This window comes from Lithobates pipiens, unplaced genomic scaffold (genome assembly GCF_037356315.1).
Source record: "Lithobates pipiens isolate NorthernLeopardFrog02 unplaced genomic scaffold, aLitPip1_a1.2 Scaffold_25, whole genome shotgun sequence".
NCBI lineage: Eukaryota > Metazoa > Chordata > Amphibia > Anura > Ranidae > Lithobates > Lithobates pipiens.
In genome coordinates this window covers 28,339,265-28,366,002 of record NW_027507787.1, presented here as the reverse complement: position 1 = coordinate 28,366,002, position 26,738 = coordinate 28,339,265, and the positions used below count along the sequence as shown (strand labels likewise).

The following is a 26,738-nucleotide window of genomic DNA, read 5'->3' as shown; positions in this document are numbered from 1 at the left end:
GCTATAGCTTAATGCAGTTAGTAAATTCTTCTCCTCTAATTCTATAGAACAATATTATGTCATCACAATGTGGCTTGCAAAGCAGAACATGCTTCTAAATACTCCTGGTTGTCTGGCTCTAGTAGAAGAGCTTTGTTGTAGAACTTCACTGCTGCGATGACCTGTCCTCTTTGCTGTTGGATGTACCCAAGCAAAGCATGTCCGGTGGCATTCATTGAATTTTGCACAATAAGGCTCGGTTCACACATAAGCCGCATGCGGCTCACTGCAGGGGTCTGGTGCGTCCTGGTGCACCGTTTCAGGTCCAATTTCAGGCCAAATTTTGGCCTGAATATGAACCTGAAATGGACCAAAAGACACACAACGTTTTGGTGCAAATCACACCAGATCCACTGCGGAGACATGTGAATCGACTCCATAGAGAGTCGGTCGCATTCTCCTGCTATTGCGAATTGGATGCGGTGAACCCGCATCCAATTTGCAATTGTGTGAACCCAGCCTCATGGTTTCCTCAAGTCTTTCCAGTTCTTTTATGGAAATTTCTCTAAACCATGTTGGATTTTGTATGTCTATCACTTCCTTAAAATGCCTTACTGCTCCAGACTCAGATCTTCTCAAATGTTTTAAATGTAGTGCCCAGTAGAAATGGAGCTCTTGTTTCTGTTCAGAGTCAATATTATTCATGGTCAGAGTTTTGTTAAATTCTTCTTTTGCCTTTTGGTGTTCATTAGCTTTCATGTATACCTGAGCCAATAAAATGTGAGCTCCCACAGATAACCTGTTTAGTTCAACAGCCTTTTCTGAGTGAAATATTGCATTTTTAATGGTTTCATTGTTTTGCTGCCTATTGTAAGGGGTGGGCATTTTTATCAAGTCTTTGTAACACTTGGCAAGTTGATAATGAACAGTGACGGAGGTAGGAGTTAAACTGACTGCTTTCTTCAACATTGCAATAGCTTCATTTATCTGTTTATTTTTTCTGTAAAATTTTGCCGCATATCGAAGAACATATGGGGATTCTGGTTGTTCTTGCAGAGCTTGTTCTATTAACATAGTTCCTTGATTATAATTATTCATATCTTGACATTTCACGGCAAGGAGAACCTTCAACACTGTATCTTTAGGATTTAATCTAACAGCTCGTTCTAAGAGTGGAAAAGATTTGTTTTCTGTGTTGCTGCTGTAGCCGAAACTTTCCATTCTATACACAGTCATGGCATAGCCTGAATTCAATTCTGGATCTTCTGGGTCAAGTTCTAGAGCTTTTGCAAAGCACTCAGCAGCCCGTTGATAGTATTTTCCTGTAAAGGATAAGTAGGTCCAGCCTTGTTCACCATATATATCTAACAGAAGAGTGTTTTTCTTTGGAGGAGACTCATATTGCTTTAAAATAGTCTCTACCTTTTCTGCATAGGTGAAACTCTTGTTAAACTGGTTCTGGTGGTAGAAAACCCAAGCAAAGTTAGCATACATGACAGTTCTCCTAACATCTGTGTCTTCTGATATGTTGGATCCTTGGATATGTGCTTCAGCATTTTGGAGCTGGATCATGGCTTCCTCATGGTCTCCTTTGAGATGCTTTAAGTAAGCCAAGAGGTTATACATCCTGTGTTTGAGTGCATCTGGCAAAAACACAATCTGGTCATTTAGCCTTTCTTCCACATTATCAATATCTACATCTTCTCCAAGAAGGTCCCAAGTAAAATGGCATTGAAGTTTCAATAGACGATCCATCAAGGATTTTTTCAAGATGTTACTGAAAAATTAGACATAAAGAAAACTGCATTAAAAAGGGTAACGTGTCATTAATTAGAGACATGCCTCAGGATTATACATCTCTGATGTGTCCTTCCTAAATTGGTGTTCTCTGGAACCCTAGGGCTATTCTTCAGTTTGCTAGGGGTCTAGCAATGAAGAATTTCTCTCTCAGTAATCACTGACATTAATGATCTTTTTAGTTGTCTGTGAGGAGGGCAGTCTTCCTACTGATCAACAGCCCTTGAAAGCAGTATTAAACCTAAAAACAAACATTTATCAATTGCAGCTTACTAATTCTTAGATGTGATGGCTGCATTATTTCCCTTTTTAGGCTTTCTTCTGTTCTCATCTGGTTATCCAGCCAGAAAGTCTGTTTTTTTTTTCTTTTTTCAAAATAACAAGCTCTCTTGCAGACTATCAGCTTACAGGGATGAGACAAACCATTTTAAAATGTCAGGGGTGCTGACAATTATAAGCTTTTATTTATTTATGTAAAAACTTTATCCCAAAAGAAAAAAAACTGTTTGCTCTGACTATAAAGTGTGAGCTGGAGTTTGACTTCAATTTGTTAGTGTATCTAAATCTTCTAGTACATTTAACCCTTTTATCTCTAGGTCTGTATGTCACACGGACCTGACAGGGGGATTTTTCACCGTTAGTGAGTGTATAGCTGACAAAGTGCACTGCTGGCTGTCAAATGGAATCAATAACTGTTCAGGTCCAACACCACACTCAATACTCTCCTCCTTCTGCCCAGTTACCACTGATGAAGTTGATAAACTGCTCTCCATGGCCCACCTCACCACCTGTTCCCTCACAATTACTGCAACCACCTTCCCGCTTTATCCTAAACTCCCTAACCAACATCTTCAACCTCTCCCTCTCTCCGGCACCTTTCCTTCCCCGCTCAAACATACACTAGTTACCCATAATTAAAAAACCCTCACTAGACCCCACCTGTTTGAATAACTTAAGACCCATCTCCCTGCTCCCGTTTGCCTCCAAGCTCATTGTCCATGACTAAATGAGGCGCTACCTTACTGACAACAATCTTCTTGACTCCCTACAGTCCGGTTTCTGCCCACAACATTCCACTGAAACTGCCTTACTAAAACTCACCAATGACCTACTAACTGCTAAAAACAATGGTGAATTCTCCATACTCATACTCTTAGACCTCTTTGCTGCCTTCAACACAGTTTACCACCTGCTCCTCCTCAAAAAATTACTCCATTATTCTGCTTTATCCTGGTTCTCCTCCTACCTATCTCAGTGCACTTTTAGTGTCACTTACAACTCCATCTCCTCCGCTCCTCTTCCTCTTTCTGTTGGGGTACCACAAGGCTCCATCCTTGGGCCCCTCCTATTCTTGCTCTGTACCTCTTCCCTGGGCCAGTTGATAACCTCCCATGCCTTCCAATACCACCTCTACGCCGACGACACCCAAATCTATCTTTCCACTTCTCAACCCCCACCCCCTCAATCTCCTCACGGATCTCAAACTTACTGGATGACATATCAGTATGGATGTCACACCACTTTCTCAAACTCAATCTTTCTAAAACTGAGCTTGTTATATTTCCTCCTTCCCAGCCCCCCCTCCATGACTTTACCATTAAGATCAACAGCACAACCATTGGTGCCTCCACACATGCCAGGGTACTGGGTGTAATCCTTGACTCTGACCTCTCCTTTAGCCCCCACATCCAATCAAACTAAATTTTGCCGCCATAACCTCTGCAATTTCTCCAGAATTTGATCCTTCCTGACTAACAACACCACAAAACAACTTATTCACTCCTTGGTTATTTCCCGCCTTGACTATTGCAACTCTCTCCTTAATGGCCTACCTTTACGCAGGCTATCCCCCCTTCAAGAGGAAGTAAACTCTCCCACTCTGATGCTTCTTTTCATTTAGTCCATTATAATACGTAATTATCAAACTATAGCCATTGTAATCCAGCCCAAATCACATATTACTTACTGTTTAAAGAAACTTTTCCAGGGGTTAGGCAGCACCATCTTAAGTATTGTTTTCTGAGTCCACAGTGGAGTGTATTTCCACCCTTACATTGAGCACTCCCTGTACTGTTAACCAAGCCTCCTTCTCAATCCAATGTTTCTATAGCAACCCTGCTTCCCTGTTCATAGCTGACTTGTTTTATTTCATAGTATTTACTTTTGTGCCGATTGTCAAATGTTTGCTTGTGTCAGTCTTATCAGCTTCAGCTGATAAGACTGCAGTAATGGCCAGGTTTACACTGCATGTGATGTCATATGGTCACATGCGGTGTAGGAGGAAGCTCTGAGTGATTATGCAGCCTCCTGGGATTTCAGTGGTGTGCCATAGGAAGTCCTGATAACAGATAGACAAGCACATAGAGAGTGTGCCGTAAATCAGGGGAGATCTGGGCATGCTCAGTGACGTCCTTCTAAAGAACAAAGAGGATTACAACAATATTAGGCAAGTAAGTAGATATCTACAAGCAGTGTTCATTAGGGTTTTTTATGCTGATTTACATGGAACAGGAGAGTTTATAACAACTTTCAGTCTATTATGAATGCTGCCGCTAGACTAATACACCTCACTAACTGATCCGTGACTGCTGCTCCTCTCTGCTAATCCCTTCACTGGCTTCCCCTACCCCACCATATAAAATTCAAAATCCTAACTGCAACATACAAGGCCATGCACAACATCGCCCCCAGCTACATCACCAACCTCATCTGCAGATATCGTCCAAACCCTCCCCTCCTCCCAGGACCTCCTTCTCTCTAGCTCCCTTTTTAGTTCCTCCCGTGCTCACCTTCAGGACTTCTCCAGAACCTCTCACATCCTCTGGAACTCCCTGCCCCAGGATGTCCGATCAGCCCCTAACTTGTCAACCTTTAGTAGATCCCTGAAAATTTATTTATTCAGGAAAGCCTATTCTACACCCCCCTAAGAACTGTCCCCGAGCCACCCCCATCAAATCATCCCCCGCAGCTATTACCTTTTGTACCATCACCCCCTCCCTTTAGAATGTAATCTCCACTAGCAGGGCCTTCCTGTCCATTCTGTATTGAACTGTACTGTAATTGTGTTGTCCCCCTCTACATTGTAAAGTGCTATGTAAACTGTTGGTGCTATATAAATCGTGTATAATAATATTAATAATAATCTGACAGGTGGGCAGCCGCCCGATTGCTTCTAACCCGCCCGAATAATGCCCCCTGCCACACGAGCACCTCCGCCAAATATCCCATGCTTCGCTTGTCTATCTGCAGGCCTCGGACCAGCATGGTAGGTGCCGCTGGATAGGGTGGAGGGAGCCAAGTGTATATGCACCCGCTCTCCTCTTCTTCTTGCTGACCTGAAAGCGACATGCACGAGATCGCTTTCCTGTACCTTTTTAACTTTTCTTCGGACATACAGGGTGGGAAAGAATACAATATAGTGTGATCGCTCTGCATTAGATTCATTAGAGGGCTGGTGAGACATCAGAAGTCTTTTAGACCCTGGATATCCCATTAAAGGCAACCTGTCACCAAAAAATCATCACATAGGGGATTTGTGTCTCCTATGTGATTAAAATAAATAAATAAATAAATAAAAAATTGTAAAAAAAAAAAAAACATACACCCAAACAAACCCCATTCACCCACCCCCATCCAAAAATGTTTTAATGCCCCCCAACTCTGCATAATTTTAGCACAGCTCCCTCATATAAATCATTGCCCCAGACGACATCATATATGACGAAACGGACGTAGGGTGGTCTCGACGTGCTTGACACTATCACGTCACATTTGGGCATTCGCTTTGCCGGCTGGCATTTTAACGCTGATTTGACCTTTTATGCTTGTGAGTATGTTTTCTACAATTGAATAAAATATTTTATTTACGGATTTACGCTATGGGAGTTTCTATTTTACATTTATGAATGGCTCAACCGTGTGGAAAGATGAGTTGGTGTCCCGGTGTGATGACCCTTTGAGATCCCTGATAATATATGCCTATTTGATTTGGGATTTGGTAAGCGCGCATTCTTACTATTTATCAGCACGGTGTTGGTGAAGGAAGCTTGTTACTGCACCTGTACTGGATTTCCTTTGGAGATATATTTTTGCTCATTGGACTCACATTTATGACTACACTTCTATGAGAAACATTTTCTTTGAGCACTTTGTGTATTATCTATGGTGCCTGTGACTGTTTTGTATATTTAATGCACTTTATGGATTGCATGAATTTATAATTATTTCAACTTATTTTTTATTTCATTTATTTATTAATTTATACTGTATATATTTTTTCACTAGATTGTAACTGTTCATACACGGTATTTTGTCTACACGTTATGGTTATTATTATTTTTTCACTTTCTATTTTTTTTTTATAACCTTTAGGGGTTCATTTTTCTCACTAGAATTTGTTATATGGGAGAGCGCGGTTATAATTTTCTGATTTATATGGTTTATAGGTGTGTATCACATCATATTAATCGCTGCTTTTAGGTATTTGGATTCGTTTTTTTCATTTTTATACTATTTTTAGCACAGTATTTTCTCTTGTTTTTTTTGTACAGCTCCCTCATAGCTCTAAACAGATAACCTATAGGGGCTTTCAAATTGTCATCTCTGAAAAATATAGGGTACTGAAGTTTGTCACCATTTCACAGACACACACAATTTTAAGATTTGACATGTTGGGTATCTATTTACTTGGCACAACCTCCTCTTTTATATTGTACTAAAAAATTTAGTAAGTTAATGCATTTTCTAGACCCTTGTGTTAGTATCATGTAACATACAAAATTGGAATACCAAAATTTTATTTTCTATGGTGTCTGCTTTGGAAGTTTTACGTAATCTTCGGGGCTAAAATTATTTTTCAAACGTATGCAAAAAAACATAAAAACGGCTCTGGCAGTGAAAGGGTTAACACTCCCTTCCCTTCCCCCCCCCCTTCCACCTCCCAGACTGACAATGCTGCTGTCTGCTGTGCCCCCTATGCTCCTTCATCCAGAGCGGGGGCTCTCTAGTACAGATGGTGTGTTACTGACCAAGTCACCAGGTGAAAACAGAGTGAAAAAAAGAAATACATTTTTTGGTTTGGGGTTTAATCTGGAAAGAGATGTTGTCAGGGAGCGTGCCAGGCTGGACCAAGCTATAGATGGGACAATTGAAAGAGAATCATTGTATACTAAGGGAAGGACCTTACCCCCTGAACCTCAGCTACAGGTCCTGTAAATACAAACACTGCAGAAAACAATGGTATGTTTGATTAAGTATTTAAAATGTTGTTGATCTTTTATAACTTGAGCTTTCTTTTTTTTGTTTACAAACTTTTTTATTTGGTACAAAAGGTGGTACAAAATATATAGTACAGTAGTATAAAACAAATCACAGAGAGTTCAATATACATTTGAGCATATAATAATCATATGTGGTATAAATAACATTCCTTGACAGTAAAAAAAAAAAAGGAAAAAAGGGTGAATTCTGTCATATTTTTGGGTATTTATATTTTTAATTCTTTTTGGGGGGGTAACACTTACTTTATATATGTAGACAACTAAAGTTTCAAAGACTTAATATAAACGTGGACATTATTCAGGGTTGAAAAACTTACTATGTTCAAACCAGGGATCCCATTTTTTATTGCATATATGCATAGTGTTTTGAACAGAATGAAATATTTTCTCCATTGAGTTAATGTTTAGAATCCTTGTCTTAAGATGTCTTAGTGGGACTGTAGATGATTTCCAGTGATATGCAATTAACCAGTGGACTGCTACACATATAGTATGGATTAATCTCATATTATGAGTGGGGAGATCTGTAATTGGGGAGAAGAGGAGGCAGTTGTGTAATGATAAAACTATATTTTTATCTGATATTTTGGAAGCAAACTTTTGTAGTTGCCTCCAAATATAGGTGATCTTATCACAGGCCCAGAAAATATGTGAGAAAGATCCTATAGAATGGCATTCTCTAAAGCATGTAGGGGAGGAGGTAGGGAAGATGGTGTGGAGTTTAATTGGGGTGTAATACCATCTAGGGAATAATTTTAAGGCCGTTTCTTTATTGGCAATAGATTTTGTACATTTATGCAAATTATTTATACAAACATCCCAATTAACCATAGTGTACGAGAAATTTTATTCTTGTTCCCATTTAATCATGTATGGGAGTTTATTTATGCTTGTAGTGTTAGATAGGTTAAAGTATACTTCCGAGATAAAGCCACGTTTTGTAGGTGATTTAAGGCAGAGGTTTTCATAGAAGGATGGAGCTTGAGTATGCGTGGTTTGATAATGTTTAATAAAACATTGTTTGATCTTAAGATAATTGTTAAATTCTGTTTCTGGGACTTGATGTTTTGCCTTGAGGGAGGAGAAAGAAATGAAATTTGAGCCTTCAATGAAACAACAAAGAAATGTAAGGTTATTATTAATCCACCAAGTAAGATCTGCAGGGTCTTGAAGGTAGTGGTGGAGTTTTGGGTCTCCTATAAAGGAGGCGTGTGGTGGGGTTTTGGAGATAAGATTACATTTTTGGTTATACAATTTCCACAATTGGTAAGACTGAGAGACAATTTGATTCAGAGAGTCGATTTTTGGGTTGGGAATTTTGTTTCCCCAAAGTAAACTTGAAAGGGCGAATGAAAGAATTGAATTTTTTTCGAATGTGACCCATGGAACCCTTGGGTTCGGGATATGCCATTGGGCGATTTGGGTTAATCTGGCTGACAGGTAATATAACCAGAAATCAGGGAGGCCCAGTCCTCCCTGTTTTTGGGATCTATATAGAATTAATTTTGAAAGGCGCGGGTGAGAGTCTGACCAAATAAATTTATTAATATCGGATTGAAACTTCGTAATCAATGCTTTATTAAGTCTGACAGGGAGCGCTCTAAATAAATATAGAATTTTGGGGAGTAGTGTCTAGAAGCCATGTGCTCTAAGCTGCTAAATAAGTTTCAAACAGAGATTCAGAAGTCCACTAACACATTATCACAGGAGATTGCAGCACTAGGGACAAGAACTGACCTGCTAGAAAACAAGCATGATGAACTGTCCATTGCTTTTAATGACTTATCTAGAGAGCATGAGTCACTTACATCTGCCTTCACACAGTTACAAGAGCATGTCGAAGATTTAGACAACAGGAATAGGAGATCCAACCTCAGGATCAGAGGGGTCCCAGAGTCCATTACAGATTTATCAGTATATGCTAACAAGCTCTTTCACTCCCTGCTGCCTGATCAAAATGTCCAAGCATTTCTGTGTGATCGCATTCACCGTGCCTTAAGAGCTAAACCTCCCCCAGACAAACCCCCTAGAGACATTGTGCTCTGCATGAAATATTTTCTGATTAAAGAGGAAATCATGAGGGCGGCCTAGGGTCTGAGAAACATAGTCCTGGACGGTGTACAACTACAGATTTACCCTGACATCTCACAAGCAACACTGGATAGATGCAGGAAAATGAAAAATCACCAAAATGTTATCCACAGCAAGGATCAGATACCGATGGGGTTTCCCCTTTAAGCTGATCGTTCCCCACAATGGAACAACCTACATTGCTACCACTGTTCCTGAAGGTCAGGATATCCTGATTAAACTTGGGCTGATGGACGCAGGCAATCTCCCTCGCACCCCATCTTTACCTCGCCCAGCTCCAATCTGGAACACCCCAGCATCAAGATCAGACAGACACAGATTTAGACATGAGGCTGGAATCCTGAATTTCAATCAAAACTAGACTGTCTGGGTGTTCTGTTGATTCAATGATATCCTCATGCTTAATAGAGACTGACTCTTTTCTTTTCTTTTTTTTCTTTTTCTTTTTGCTCGGTTCAAACTTTAAGCTTATGGGGATTCCTATGGATCTCCATGTTTAGAAGGTTCCTCTACATTAAGTTTGCAGTTACCATTTCTGTTCACATATTTAGAAGGAAACAATGACATCTACAGACGGGAACTGGTATTACACCCTTTTTTCATTTTTTTTTTTTTTTTTATCCACTTATATATACTCTGACTACATCACACTGATCATCAGCCTCCTACAGATGGTATTGCGAGAATAATAATCCTAAATTTTATTTTTCTGAATTCTTAAAAGTCATGCTCCAGCAACTAACCATATAATTTGTACGATTGTATACAGAGTACCACCTCTCTTATTCTCATGTGATGAGTACGCCTTTAAAGTGCCCCTCCCTTTCTCCTTTTTTTTTTTTTTTTTTTTTTTTTAGGAGAATTCCTAAGCCTCTATGAAGAATATTCACATGTGAGATTAAACATTGACCCTCTAGATATAACATAACTTGAGCTTTCTTTTGGTAAAGAGCTATATCAATGGGTTTAGTTTACCTTTAGGCCTGTTTAACACTGAGTTTTTTACTGATCTAAAATGAGATGCATTGTTGTCTATTGGGAATTGCCCACAGCTGAATAAAGATCAGTAATAACTAAAAATTAAGAACCGCGCTAACCTTAAAAGTGTCAATAGTGAAAATAGCTGCACCAATAGAGCAGCAATAGATATAGTTGGAAAAAATGCAAAAGAAAAAAGGAAAAAAAACGCGCTACAGTGAAAATAATAAATAATCTCTGTGAAAGATTAACTAAGGTAAGAGCTGCGGTTCTGATCTGTACCAAAAATACAAACTTAAATAAAACCTTAAGAACCACGCTAACCTTAAAAGTGTCAATAGTGAAAATAGCTGCACTCTATAGAAACCACACCCCTTTTGCTCTAAATTATCCTGAGTAAACTGCAATGAGCAGTCGAAGCTTATGCTAAGTGAAACTACTGCACCTAAATCAATAGTGTCCAAAATAGTTGATTAAATCTATGAAATGAATTAGTTAATATCTAACCACCATAAATATAAGAACAAAACAAAACCTGTGGAAAAAAAATGTTATGTAACTGTCATCAAATGTAAATGTCCATTGGTATACAGTCCAAATGACAATAGATACACCACGTGACAGAAGTGTGCCTTATGGATTAAATGATAAAAGTTCGTCCAAAAATTGTTCTAATGTTGTGAGCCGTGCAAACTCCACCACCACCTAAGTAAGATTTGGCTCCTTACCAGACAATTCAGACTCCAAAGGGTCACAAGTGGCATGTAAGAACGATAGAAGCTACTCCAACCTTCGCATTCCAATATTATTAATGACCTCCTGTGCACACATCCACTACAACAGGCTTCTGAAGGACTCTCCCATTAGCCGTGTTTCATTAGTAGGCATCCCAACATAAAAGAGAGAATGGCTCCAATAGTGTAAAATCCCAATTTTAATGAAAATTAAAATAAATAAAATATGCACTTACAAACATGCAGAGATAGGCCTTAAGTGGGTAGCGCCGGCCGGACGCATACCATCACAAACCCGTCCTCCCCAGATCGTATAGACAAACCACGAGGTGACGTCAGCGCGATGCTCCGCCCTATGCGTTTTGTAATAACGTTTTGCGATGTCTCGGGGCACGGGCGGCACGCTGCGTCACCTCCTATTTATATTATTATTTCACATCCAAGCCTCATCTTTCAGTTAAACCAAGCCTCATTCCAGATCTGTGTGGTGGAAGTAAACAACGGAACCTCACTCTCGCGAGATTCCCTGTATCTCCCTAGCCACACATTGATGCGTCAATACACCAAGCCTTGTTGTGAATTTATCCAGAGAGCGGGAATTACTTCCGGGATCCCCCTCTCGTGAGATCTGTCATCCACTCACGAATGACACAGACCGGATTGCATTCCACCGCTCAACCAGGCCTCGATATGGACACATCAACGGAATGGATGGTGACAAGGGGAATCCCGCTCTTGCGAGATCCATCCTCACAGCCACCAAAAAGCCCCTGCAAGCCATATAATGGCATGAAAGGAGAAAACCTAAATACAAATACTCATCTCTATATACCAATCCGCAGATGGCTAGTGTATAACACATATCCCACCATGAGCGTCACGGCCGTTCACACAAACTACACCATCTCAACTCCCATGTAGGCTTTACCCGGGGGCGATCATGATTCGTCAAATGGAAATGGGGTGGAAGTTAGCAGTGGAGACAGCCCCGACGCGCATGCGGGAAAATCGAATTTATAAAACACAATAAAAATTATAATAAAAAAATTATGATAAAAATATATATATAATGTAACCATATCCAAAGACTATCAAAATGAATACCAATACATATATGCCTAAAATTAAATGACATGAAGACAGTAAGATGTAATACTTCCATCGACACTCTGTACCAAGATCTAACATTTTCAAAATTGTATTGCCCACCAATCATGGCTCATAAAGATTAAAGATTAGCAACTTGAAATTATATATATATTCTCACACATTTGCAAACAGGATTAGGCATAAAACCTATATAGAAGTCCTCCCTCCAGAACTCCTCCACCACCTCAATGTCTCGGATCAACCTCACAAATAAACCATAGCAGCTAAATGGAATCTAACTCTAAATTTCTCTAATGTACTAGCATTCATTTAGGCTACTAATTGACTGAACCATCCATATTGGGGGCTCCTTGAGAGGGACTCCCTCTCTCCATAGGTGTAATATAAATAAAAAAAAATTTAAAATTAGCCTCTCCTATTGTGCTATTTCCCCTAAAGAGAGGTCAACACCTCCACAGAGCATCCATTAGGAATTATTAATAAAAGCATTGATGTCAGTATCCACATTCATACCATGTGGAACGTACGTCTTCAATCTATATATCCAGGCTATCTCTAGACGGGATATCTTCCTCACTAGTGATCCCCCCACCAATGTGATTTGTATTTATCTATACCCATGTAGAGTGTGTTAGAAGGGTCCCTATTGTGCACCATATCATAATGCCTAGATACTGGGTGTTTATCAAAACCATGTCTAATATTCCCAATGTGCTCATTCAGTCTAGTCTTAAGTGCCCTCTTGGTCCTCCCCACGTATTGTAGGCCACAGGGGCACTGTATAAGATAGAGCACCGCCTCAGAGGAACAAGTGATAAAAGGTTCAACCTCCTATGTCCTCTGAGTGCTGGTAGATGAAAAGTTGCAGATCCTTGATCCCTTGTTGGCATTCAGAGTACATACAGAGTAAAGAGTACATACTTGGCAGTTCTTGCACCTATATGCAAATTCTGGAAAAAACTTCTGTTCCCTTGAGGTGGATCTTGCACGCTGGGGGCAATCCTGCTCCCCAGCGAGGGAGCTCCCCTAAACACGACCCTTGGATTTTCCGGCAACACCACAACCAGAACCTGATCACTGGTTAATAAATGCCAGTGTTTTCGAATCAGGCTCTTAATACTGCGGTGCTGTACAGAGAAGGTGGTGATAAAGGGTAAACTCACTTGGTTACTCTCACTGGTAGGGCCCCTATCTGCCAAAAGAAGTGCTCTATCCTTATTTCGCGTGGTACTCACTGCTTCAGAAAGTACCTTCACATCATAACCCTTCTCAATGAATCTCCCAGAGAGTAGTGCTGCCTGATTATCAAATGTTTCGATCTCCGTACAATTCCTTCTGAGACGCATGAACTGTTCCAAAGGGACTGCCTTCAACCATGGTTCAAAGTGGCAACTACCTAGGGGAATGAATGAGTTTCTGTCTGTAGTTTTGAAAAAGGTAGATGTTATAAACTTATCATTAACCACTTTTATGTTAAAATCGAGGAAGTTGATCTCCTCTAAACTTGCCTCATAATTAAGTTTAATACCCCTATCGTTCTCATTCAAAAATGCCATAAAGGCATGCAAATCTGACTCGGTGCCATCCCATAGGAGGAGAACGTCATCGATATATCTAGCCCATAAGGCCACTTCTGGCTTCCTGGGGGTATCAATGACGACCTCCTCCCATTTGGCCATGAACAGGTTGGCCAAACTGGGGGCGTACTTCGCCCCCATGGCCACACCCCTGTCCTGATGGTAGAATTGATGGTCAAACCAAAAGTAGTTATGCACTGCGGCAAACTCCAAAAGTTCCAAAATAAATTCAATTTGGATCTGGACTAGGTGTGATTCCCCTCTCCAAATAAAGTTTAACTGCCTCCAAACCTAAATTGTGAGGAATAATAGTATACAGGGAAGTAACGTCCGCAGTTACAAGCCAAAGCCCCTTCTTAGGTGTAATTCCAGATAGTATGTTAATAATCTGTTTGGTATCCTTAACATAAGATGGAACTTTCTGTACCATGGGTTGTAAAAAATTGTCAATATATTTGCCCACCCAGGATGTCACTGAGTCAATGCCACTGACTATTGGGTGTCCCGGGGGGCAAACTGGATTTTTGTGCAATTTTGGAAGGTAATAGATGACTGGTGTGCGAGGAGCTACAGGCACCAAAAACAATCTTTCTTTTTCATTGAGGATACTTTTACGGAAACCTCCATCTACAATCTTTTCCAGTTCTTTTTTATATTTCACCACTGGATCCCTATTCAACACTGTATAGGTGTCGCCATCATCTACAATACGGTGCATCTCCTTCAAATAATCGCACCTATCCAAAACTGCAATGCCCCCACCCTTATCAGATGGCCCAGTGACCAGTGATTTGTTACTGCAAAGGGTATCCAAACCCTTTTGCATTTTAACTTTCTTAATCCTAATTTTGTCCAAATCACGTAAAACTACATCCCTGAATACTTTAATGTTTGGTGCCATCGTACTGGGGGGATTAAACAATGATGTATTTGAGAGATTGGAATGCTGAAATTCCGTTCTCCTCACATTGTCCTCTCTGATGGGATTGCTCAACATATATCTCTTAATGTTGAGCCTCCGGGCATACTTATGTACGTCCATATAAGTTTGAAATTTGCTCAAGCCCCTAGGCGGAGCAAACTTCAAACCTTTGTCCGGTAACCTCTTCTCAGAGTCAGATAGTTCCTGTTTACTTAAATTGAAGATACCCGTACCTAAGATCTTTTTCTTTTTTGCTGATTGGAAACGCCTCCCCCCTCTGACTCTTCTCTTAATTCTATGGGCCTTTTCATGCCCCTGTTGTCTCTGGGAAAACCCCAACCCTGATTCACCCTAGGGTACTGGCCAGGGTGTGTGTAATTATACCCTGGACCAAAATTGTTCTGATGAAACCTATCAGGGTTCATCTCATATCGATGGTCACGATCCCCATTCATCTGTCTAAAGCCTCCAGGAGCCTCTGAATCAGACAATGGAAAAAAATGATTCTGGTTTGGAACATTGTAAGCCTGGCCCCTATTTCCCCTGTTATAATAGATAGAATTCTCTCGATCATAGACCCGTATCGAACTCCAAGGATCATGTCTCCCCAAGTGTCCATTGTGAGGTCCCACCCAACTTCCTGATTGATGAAAATCTTGTTTATTATTTTTGGGGCCTAAACGGAGTCATGCCAAGCAGCTGACTGGAAACTATATTGGAGGTCCTTGATCTATCATTTACCCTGTTTGGAGTTGACCTCCCTCCTGAGGGGTAATGAATAATATTTCTAGCAGGGGTTGGACCAGAATTACCACCAAGTGCACTTATCGCAGGGTTTTGGGGTAATGTATCAATCTGGTTTTCTCCTTCATTATCCAAAGCGAGCTTCCTTTGCCACGCAAAGACAAGGGCAGACTGATAATCTTCCTTGTCCCTGTTATATTTCTTCCTTTTCTTAAATTTCTGGTCCTTCACCTCTATTTCAAGGGTTCTAAGGAGATTCTTATAGCACTCCTTATATTCCTTACTAGTATTAGAGGATGCTAATGTCTCTTTGATGGCTTTAATTTCCTCATCTAGCCGAGCCATCTTCTTGCTCTTGCTCTGAGCAAGAAAATGCAAAAGGCTGATCCCAGATTCATTAAAAAATTTAAACCATCCCTCCAAATCGGGTTTACCCCTATGGGGACTTACTTCGCACCTTAAACTCCTAGGGACCATCGCCTCCTTGATATAAGTCTCAAGGAATGCAATGTCCCATTGGATGTGGATTTCGGAAGTGGTAAGATTTTTCAATCTGGTGAATAAACCACCCATATCAGTGCCTAAAGCCCCAGGGGTGGAGTCAAAAACCCCTGTGGTATCAATGACTCTCTTCGCCCGAAACTCAAAAATATCCATATTGAATGTTAGGATTAATCTTAGACTGAAGCAGCAATAGATATAGTTGGAAAAAATGCAAAAGAAAAAAGGAAAAAAACGCGCTACAGTGAAAATAATAAATAATCTCTGTGAAAGATTAACTAAGGTAAGAGCTGTGGTTCTGATCTGTACCAAAAATACAAACTTAAATAAAACCTTAAGAACCACGCTAACCTTAAAATTGTCAATAGTGAAAATAGCTGCACTCTATAGAAACCCACCCCTTTTGCTCTAAATTATCCTGAGTAAACTGCAATGAACCGTCGCAGCTTATGCTAAGTGAAACTAGTGCACCTAAATCAAGTGTCCAAAATAGTTGATTACTATCCAAAAATTGTGAGGATGGATCTCGTGAGAGCAGGATTTCCCCTATCACCATTCATTCCGTTGGTGTGTCCATATCGAGGCCTAGTTGAGCGGTGGAATGCAATCCGGTCTGTTCATTCGTGAGTGGATGGCAGATCTCGCGAGAGGGGGATCCCGGAAGCAATTCCCGCTCTCTGGATAAATTTACAATGAGGCTTGGTGTATTGACGCATCAATGTGTGGCTAGGGAGATACGGGGGATCTCGTGAGAGCGAGGTTCTGTTGTTTACTTCCACCACATGGATCCGGAATGAGGCTTGGTTTAACTGAAAAATGAGGCTTGGATGTGAAACGATAATATAAATAGGAGGTGATGCAGCGTGCCGCCTGTGCCCCGAGACAACGTAAATTATTACAAAACGCGTAGGACAGAGCGTTGTGCTGATGTCACCTTGTGGTTTGTCTATACGATCTGGGGAGGATGGGTTTGTGATGGTATACGTCCGGCCGGCGCTACCCACTTAAGGCCTGATATCTCTGCATGTTTGTAAGTGCATTTCTTATTTATTTTAATTTTCATTAAAATAAAAATTTTACACTATTGGAGCCATTCTCTCTTTTATGTTGGGATGCCTACTAATGAAACACGGCTAATGGGAGAGTCCTTCAGAAGCCTGTTGTAGTGGATGTGTGCACAGGAGGTCATTAATAATATTGGAGGAATGCGAAGGTTGGAGTAGCTTCTATCGTTCTTACATGCCACTTGTGACCCTTTGGGGTCTGAATTGTCTGGTAAGGAGCCAATTCTTACTTAGGTGGTGGCGGTGTTTGCACGGCTCACAACATTAGAAGAATTTTTGGATGAACTTTTATCATCATTTGATCCGTAAGGCACACTTCTGTCACGTGGTGTATCTATTGTCATTTGGACTGTATACCAATGGACATTTACATTTGATGACAGTTACATAACGACCATTTTTTTTCCACAGGTTTTGTTTTGTTCTTAAATTTATGGTGGTTAGATATTAACTAATTAATTTTTGGATATTAATCAACTATTTTGGACACTATTGATTTAGGCGCACCAGTTCTACTTAGCATAAGCTGCGACTGCTCATTGCAGTTCACTCAGGATAATTTACCAATCAATTTTTGGATAGTAATCAACTATTTTGGACACTATTGATTTATGTGCACTAGTTTCACTTGGCATAAGCTGCGACTGCATATTGCAGTTTACTCAGGATAATTCAGAGCAAAAGGGGTGGGTTTCTATAGAGTGCACTCAGTGCAGCTATTTTCACTATTGACACTTTTAAGGTTAGCGCGGTTCTTAATTTTTAGTTTTTATTTAAGTTTTTATTTTTGGTACAGATCAGAACTGCAGCTCTTACCTTTGTTAATCTTTCACAGAGATTATTTATTATTTTCACTGTAGCGCGTTTTTTTCTTTTCCTTTTTTCTTTTGCAAAGATCAGAAATACACTGTTGAGTATAGAACAGCAAAATAAAAATTAGAAAATTTTACATTTGAGTGCAGTAATTTACTTGCGCGTTTACGCGTTTAATATTTACACGAGTATAAGTGAGTATAATACAATACTAAACATAAAGAAGAATTTTACTTTCCTGTACTTGTCTATACACATGCACACCTTTACTCGCCTATACTCAACATTACTGAGATCTTTACACACTGTTTTAGGGTGGGGGCTCTTTGAAAGCAGTGGGGCACCGTGGAAGCTTTCTGATGGATCACTTTGCATATTTGATAAGGTGTAGCCATTCCTGTAAGTATGTCCAATGCTTCATATATTAAAATATATATACCTCTCGCGCTCTGCCCCTGTGTTATAACATGCTATGCTGTTCCCCTAATCCATTATGGTATTACTATTGATATTACTCATATTATCTGTCTATATGAACCTATACTGATATACTGCTTCCGGGATCTTCTCTGCTCCACACGATGTGTGGTGAGAGAGAGTGGGGGGTGGAGGGAGTGAGGCAGAAAGACAGGGTGCCCTGGTCCGACTTCGATCACACTCCCACACGCTGCGGCCGCAATCACATGTTTGTCCCCACCAGCTGAACTCACTGCAGACCAGACTGTAGCCCCTCCTCCTTGGCTTTGACGTTTTAGGCTGGGAAGAGCCAAGGAAGAGGGGCACCACACTACAGAACCTGCCCTAAGGTATGTAATAACAGGAGTATTATGCGGAGGAGGGGGACATGGTAATTGTGGGGGGTGGGGGCATTGGCAGGTAACAATTATGAGTGATTTTAGAGGGGGGAGTTAGAGGATAGGTGCTAGGGGGTGCTTTTTGAGGGTTAAAGAGAACTTGTGCTAGAAGTAGAAGGGGGGCAGATTTGAAGTTTAACCCCCCTAGCACATATTCTCTACCCCCCCACCAAATCAAAGATCCCATCTCGGCTTCATCCACTCCCTGATTCCATCCCTGCTCCATCCACCCCCCCAGATCCCATCCCGACTCCATACACCTCCCCCGATCCCATCCCAGCTCCACCCACCCTCCTAATCTCATCCTGGCTCCATCCACCTCCCCTTGATACCATCCCGGCTCCATCCACACCCCCAATCCCTACCTGGCTCCATCCACCTCCCCTTGATACCATCCCGGCTCCATCCACACCCCCAATCCCTACCTGGCTCCATCCACCTTCCCCCCAATCCCATTGGGGCTCCATCCACCTCCCCCGAATACCACCCTGCCTCCATCCACTCCCAGGTCCCATCCCTGCTCCATCCTCCTCCACGCCAGATTCCATGCCACCTCCCTACACCACCCCCCCGATCCCAACCCAGGTCCATCCATTGTGACACGTTAAGCAGCTCCAATGCACTAGTCTGCTTGGTGCTGGCGTGGGGGGGGGGGGGGGGGGTGATACCATGTTTTACCACACCGGGTGACACCAACCCTAGTGATGCCACTGGGTGATCCATGTGTATTTCATCTCTGAAACTCTGATATGCATGTTTACACTTTTCAATTTTTATATTTGTAATAAAATGTATATATTTTTATCATACCTACTTTTATACTCATGTTCTTGGCATGCGTGACCCCTGCCTTTAAAGTCCCGGAGGAAATTGTCTGCTCTGACCAGTCCATAGATGAGATGGCTGCATTTGTTTTCTTCTTTTTTTTTGTCTATGCTTCACATGGTAATCCTGTGAATAACACACTTCCTGTTCTAGCTAGCTATAGTCACTCACTTAACTCTTTCTATAGGCAGAACCTTGGTTGTCAAGTTAAAGAGATCGTAAACCTTTGTTTGTTTGTTTTTTTGTTTTTTAAATAACAAACATATCATACTTACCTCCACTGTGCAGTTTTTTTTGCACAGTGTGGCCCCTATCACCATCTTCTGGGGTCCCCAGCAGCACTCGCGGCTCCTACTCGCATCGGCAAGCACCCTGGGAGAAGCGCTCTCCCTGGGGGTTACATGCATAGACACAGAATGCCAGACTCGGCCCCGCCCCTGGCACCCGTGTCATTGGATTTGATTGACTGCAGCGGGAGCCAATGGCTGCGCTGCTATCAATCTATCCAATCAAGAGCCGAGAACGGGCAGAGAGGAAGAGCGCATCTCCGCCGAGGGAACGAACGGGCTCAGGTGAGTAAAACTGGGGGCCGGTCAGCATCAGAAGCTTTTTCACCTTAATGCATAGGATGCATTAAGGTGAAATAACACAAGGGTTTACAACCCCTTTAAGTTGGCCTCTTGATTTTGACACGTCTTTATCTCTTCATCTCCATTATATTAGGGGTTTGGAGAACATGTACTTTATGAAGATTGCTTACAAGGAAGATATCATTGTTTGATATTTCAGTTTAGCTCACAAGAAGTGACAAGGGCAACACAATTTAAAAATGTAAAAGTCAGCAGCTCCAAAAAGTGTACCTGCTGACTTTTAGCAGTCGGACACTCACCTGTCCCATGGTCCATCGATGAAGCCGAACGAAGCCACGCTCCTCTCCCCCTCCTCTCTGCAGCGCCGGCATCACTACTGTGGGCGTCCGGCTTTGGCTTCACAGCTGGGCATGCACTGCGCATGCGCGAGCCAAGCTGCATGCTTTGAATGGCCGGACAATCTTCTGGGACCTGTGACGTGTCCCAGAAGATTCCAAGGAGGGAGGGGGGAAAGGTGAACTTCCTTCTGGTGCCACGGAGCCCTGGGAGGAAGTGAGAGCTGGATGGCTCTAAAAAAAGAGGGTATCCGCTCCCCCCCCCCCCCAAAAAAAAATGACATGCCAAATGTGGCATGTCAGGAGGTCACCATCATTTAAAGCGGAAGTTCCATTTTTGGGTGGAACTCCGATTTAACATTACATTGGTATGAGATGTCAGTTTATTAAAAAGGGATTGACAACATTATTGGTCTCCAATACTACCATACGTCCCAACTTTGTGAGATGGGAAAGAGAACACCTATTAGCAAAAATAATGTAGGCAAAGGACACACCCCTACTATACCCCCATAACGTAGAGAATTTATACAAAGAAAATGATAGGATAAACCCACAAGTACTTTTTTATCCACTATAATTCCCTTTATAATGACTCTTAAATATAAAATGCAGCCATTTAGTAATTTGGATGAAAACTTTAGCACTGTAAAACAACAATTCATATATAAATAGTGCATCTTATGTAGGTACATATGTCAAACCAAACTAAGGGTTAAATGAAAAGGAAAGAAGGACAAAGGGACTTTTTTCAAAAAGACGGACCGTCCCTTCAATTCAGGGACAGTCGGGAACTATTTACTACTGATGATGTACTATGGCTCCATATAAATATACAAATCTGCAGTATATGTAGCATATTGTATTTGCAGTTTTGTCTTTTTTATGCTTGGTATTCCAGTAGAAAAAAATGGAAAGACAATAGTTCTCAACCTTTTGATACTTTGGACTCCCCATAAGGTACTTTACTGTCATTTGATCAACTCCTGTCAAAAGTGAATGAAGAGGAATGAGGTAAAACTTGTCTTGAATAGTAGGTGCCACTGTAAGTATACAATGTTCAAGTGCCCTTTAGACATATCCTCGATATACTGTAATCCTCCTACAGCAGAGAGCAGGGCCGCTGATAAGACAGTACAACTGGCCCTGTAGTACCGGCCCTGTAGTACAACTGGCCCTGTAGTACCGGCAATATACTGTAAAAGGGAATGAAAGAATGCAAAGTAAAAAAAAGTGTTTTCCTTCCCTTTTCCAGCCCGCTCACATTTCACTCTAAACAGTGCTGGAGTGGGGCTGAATGTGAGAGCGAGGAGGGAGACGTACGAGGTATGACAACAGCAATACAAGTTCTGCAAGGACACGCAGCTGTGGCTGAATGGAAACAGGATAGTCAGGACCACAGTAACATGAAGCTAGTCGGCTGCAGTGTCTTCCAGATATCTGTGTCAGTGAACAGGATGATCAACCTCCCCTCCCTCTGGTCTTGCTGGTTACTTTTTTTTCTTTTATCCTGACCTGCACATTGTCTGATCACACTGATATGATCTCTGGAAGACTCTGCAGCAGCTGTTAACCATTTCAGTTTATAATCAGCCAGAGCTCTGTGTGTGCTGCACAGATTGTTTTTTTTTTTTTGAGGATTTACTGCTGGTTTAGGCTAGAAGCGTCACAGCCCCATTAACTGGTTACTGCCCTCCATTAATCCTGACCAGTTCACTGTTTGTAAGAAAATTTGTATTTTGGAAATTGGATGTGAAGCTGTCTTCTGTCACTTGGTTGTACTTTCAAAGGAAAATCACTGACTTGATTTTGCAGAGCTGGTTTAAAAAGAGTGGATCAGCCCTGTGATACTATATACTTGTACACTGGGCTCAGCTATAAACGGAGTCTCTGACCATCTCCCGAATCAATCATGTCTGCAATCCCTAACCGTCTCCTGTACTATGTCTGCAGTGTCTGATCATCTCCTGTACTATGTCTGCAGTCTCTGATCATCTCCTGTACTATGTCTGCAGTCTCTGATCATCTCCCGTAGTATGTCTGCAGTCTCTGATCTGTCTCCTGTAGTATGTCTGCAGTCTCTGATCATCTCCTGTAGTATGTCTGCAGTCTCTGATCATCTCCTGTAGTATGTCTGCAGTCTCTTATACCAAAAAAAAGGATTGCATAAATACGTAAATACATTAAAACAGGACATAAATATTCGTCATTAAAGTATTCACTATTGAAATATCAAAAGTGCAGAGAATCTTAAAAATACGTATAGAATATACATCAAATATGTGCAAAATATACAAAAAATAGATCAGCGAGTGAGTGATCTGTGATAATAGTGCGAAATAAATAAATAATTCATACAGTGCTTTTTAAAAAGAGATCAATAAACAAGGTAGAAATTTAAAAATATAAAGAATCAGAGAAAATATATATATAAAATATATATATAAAAAAAGAAAAAAAAAAAAAAAAAAAAAAAATATATATATATATATATATATATATATATATATATATATATATATATATATATATATATATATATATATATATATATATATATATATATATATATATATATATATATATATATATATATATATAAAAATATAATAAAAAATATAAAAACCAATAAAGTCTCTTAGTGCAAATAGTTGGACGTTTATTTCTTGGTCCAAAGTGCAACAGGTAGTGGAATTGTGAAAGTGTTTCACATGGACACTTTGTGCTGCTATCTTAATATTCGGTGGTGCTGTGCCTTTAAGTGATGTGCTAGAGGTCTTCAGTGTCTGTGACACCTGTGGCTAAAATGAATGGTTACCTTACTGCTGTAAGGTATACAGCATGTAGTGGAATTTTAAAGGAATGGATCCCTCCGGATAGGCCCTTTTCCTGGGAGTTCCTATGGGATGAAGCCAGGAGGACGGGGGGGGTCCTTTCTTTGCCTTTCCGCTTTCCACGTCAGTAGCTTGGCTCACTCAGGCAGGTACTCAGTGTGTTTAGAAAGAAGATAAAAGAGCCTACCATAGTGCAGTATGTTGCAAACAGCAGTGACGTTTATTTAGGTAAAACAGATAGAAAACTCACATTTTATGGTATCAATAGTGTATTGTAAAAACGAGCGCTGTGCTCGTACCTATCCGTCTGTTCTCTAGCACATCACTTAAAGGCACAGCACCACCGAATATTAAGATAGCAGCACAAAGTGTCCATGTGAAACACTTTCACAATTCCACTACCTGTTGCACTTTGGACCAAGAAATAAACGTCCAACTATTTGCACTAAGAGACTTTATTGGTTTTTATATTTTTTATTATATTTTTTTATATATATATATATATATATTTTTTTTTTCTTTTTTTATATATATATTTTATATATATATTTTCTCTGATTCTTTATATTTTTAAATTTCTACCTTGTTTATTGATCTCTTTTTTTAAAAAGCACTGTATGAATTATTTATTTATTTCGCACTATTATCACAGATCACTCACTCGCTGATCTATTTTTTGTATATTTTGCACATATTTGATGTATATTCCATACGTATTTTTAAGAGTCTCTGCACTTTTGATATTTCAATAGTGAATACTTTAATGACGAATATTTATGTCCTGTTTTAATGTATTTACGTATTTATGCAATCCTTTTTTTTGGCATACGATATTTTATTTGCACCATTTTGCCTGTAATATAGGTCTTTCTATCTAGTATCACTAGTTGATAATAGGATTACATTTAACTCTATACAAGGAGCGCAACACCACACTTTATAACTTTGTTTATTCACACATTTGGACACGAGTTTGGTCCCTACGGTGTACGCAGCACCTTTTTCTATATATTTATATTTTTTTAATATGCTGACATCTATTTCCGTGTAAGCGCAGGAGTACCCACTTTACATGTCTGCAGTCTCTGATCTGTCTCCTGTATTATGTCTGCAGTCTCTGATCATCTCCTGTAGTATGTCTGCAGTCTCTGATCTGTCTCCTGTAGTATGTCTGCAGTCTCTGATCATCTCCTGTAGTATGTCTGCAGTCTCTGATCCGTCTCCTGTAGTATGTCTGCAGTCTCTGATCCATCTCCTGTACTATGTCTGCAGTCTCTGATCCATCTCCTGTACTATGTCTGCAGTCTCTGATCCATCTCCTGTACTATGTCTGCAGTCTCTGATCATCTCCTGTACTATGTCTGTAGTCTCTGACCATCTCCTGTACTATGTCTGCAGCCTGTGATCATCTGTTGTACTATGTCTGCATTCTCTGACTATCTCCTGTGCTATGTCTGCAGTCTCTGACCATCTCCTGTATTATATCTGCAGTCTCTGATCATCTCCTGCTGTACTATGTCTGCAATCTCTGACCATCTGGGGCAGGTCCTGGGTGGGGCTGAAGGAGGGGCCAGGGGCGGGACCAGGGTGGGGCTGAAGGAGGGGCCATGGGCGGGACCAGGGTGGGGCTGAATGAGGCCCCGTCAGATCGGCTGTACGGGGCCCCATGATTTCTATCAGCGGCCCTGGCAGAGAGCAGACATAAAAGGGCATCTGATCCCTTTACCTCAGAGATACATCTCCACAACAACATGGAGATCCAAATTTGGGTGGAGGAAATGCAAAAATAGGTGGATGTTTTCATGAATACATTTATTTTAAACAGAACCAGAACAAGCCATTGTCTGATTATGCAGAATAAAAATAATGAGACATTATGCAGTGGCAATGGTAGTAGTATGCATAACTGAAAACATTGTATTGTGTATTACTAAAAAATTTAAGGTTAGAAAAAACTATTGATTTCACGGCTATATAAAGAAGGACCATGTAACAAAAAAAAAGAAAAAGTATCCCTTAGCAAAGATTAGAGTATGTACATAGAGATGGGTAAAAGATACATACATTTACAGCTAGAGGTGTCCGGTCATTGCTAGTACTTTGGAGTTACCGTATATACTCGAGTATAGGCCGACCCGAATATAAGCCGAGGCCCCCAATTTACCCCCAAAAAACTGGAAAACTTATTGACTCGTGTATAAGCCGAGGGTGAGACATGGCTGTCCATCCCTGTGTGTCCGTCCATCCCTGTGTGTGTGTCCGTCCATCCATCCCTGTGTGTGTGTCCATCCATCCATCCATCCCTGTGTGTGTGTCCGTCCATCCATCCCTGTGTGTGTATCCATCCATCCATCCATCCCTGTGTGTGTGTGTGTGTGTGTGTGTGTGTATTCATCCATCCATCCATCCCTGTGTGTGTGTGTGTGTGTGTGTATCCATCCATCCATCCATCCATCCCTGTGTGTGTGTGTGTGTGTGTGTGTCCGTGCAGCCTTGTGTGTGTGTCCAGCCTACCTGTGTCCCAAGCCTCCGTCCCGAGCCGCCGTCGTCCCGAGCCTCCTCCGTCCCGTGCCTCCTCCGTCCCGTGCCGTGCCTCCTCCGTCCCGTGCCTCCTCCGTCCCGTGTCGTGCCGATGGATCGCCGCTCCAGGATCGCCGCTCTTCTCGGCGGCCATTCTACAATTCAAAAGCCGCGCCTCCGCCTGTGATAGGCGGAACACTCAATTTCCCAGCAGCCTGTGTTCCGCCTATCACGGACATCCTCTCATACTCGTCCGTAGTATGAGAATGAGCGGATGTCCGTGATAGGCGGAACACTGACTGCTGGGAAATTCAGTGTTCCGCCTATCACAGGCGGAGGCGGAGAAGGAGGCGCGGCTTTTGAATTTTAATGTCCGCCGTCTGTCTGCTCGATACGCTGATCGAGCAGTCAGACAGCGGTGACTCGAGTATAAGCCGAGGGGGCACTTTCAGCCTCAAAAAAGAGGCTGAAAATCTCGGCTTATACTCGAGTATATACGGTAATAGTTTATTTACCTCATTCTGCGTTGTTCTTCGTTGAGTACTGTGTTTGCTGATGTCGGGAAATTCCTGACTTACCTGGTGGATGAGATCCTCTATATACAGATAGGTTCATACCATGTGACCATGCTCCATGATAAGCTCTGTGATGATAAAATGAAGAATGGAAACTGATTCTTTGTGGTGGCAGAGGAAAACAATAACCAGAGCAGCCCATAAACCTACTATGAGGCCTGGGGGTGGAAGGGTAAGGTGACCAGATTTTTAAAATGAAATCCGGGGTCATATTTTTTTTTTTTTTATTGGCAAATAGTAAACTATTTTATAAGCATATTTTCCTCAAGTTTTATATACAGTGTATGTGGTATGTGTTTATGTAATGACTGCATGAACTATACGTTATTTCTGGAAATAATTTTATACCTGCCCCATAGCATTATTATACCAGCCCAACCACATAATGTCATTCTTTTCTATTTCATAAAAGGGAAAACCATGCATTTTAAAGCACACTTGAAGCCCTTGCACACACGGTCGGAGATTCCGACAACCAAATCCATCGGATTTTGTCCGAAACTGTTGCATACACACGGTCAGACAAAGTTGTCGGAAAATCCGATCTTTCAGAAAGTGACAACGTAATTTCGTTACGATGGGACTACGTTCAGGCTAGTAGCCAATAGCTTTGATG

The 26,738-nt window shown here is 41.1% G+C and overlaps 1 protein-coding gene across 1 annotated transcript; it reads right to left on the bottom strand.

The window, feature by feature from the left end:
* Positions 1-102: 102 nt before the first annotated feature.
* LOC143930159 (antiviral innate immune response effector IFIT1-like) lies at positions 103-26,183 on the bottom strand. Its single transcript, XM_077454186.1, has 2 exons — positions 26,063-26,183; positions 103-1,756 (listed from the first exon to the last, which is right to left on the bottom strand). The coding sequence occupies exons 1-2, from the start codon at positions 26,065-26,067 to the stop codon at positions 379-381; spliced, it is 1,383 nt and encodes a 460-aa protein (XP_077310312.1). The 5' UTR covers positions 26,068-26,183; the 3' UTR covers positions 103-378.
* Positions 26,184-26,738: the final 555 nt, after the last annotated feature.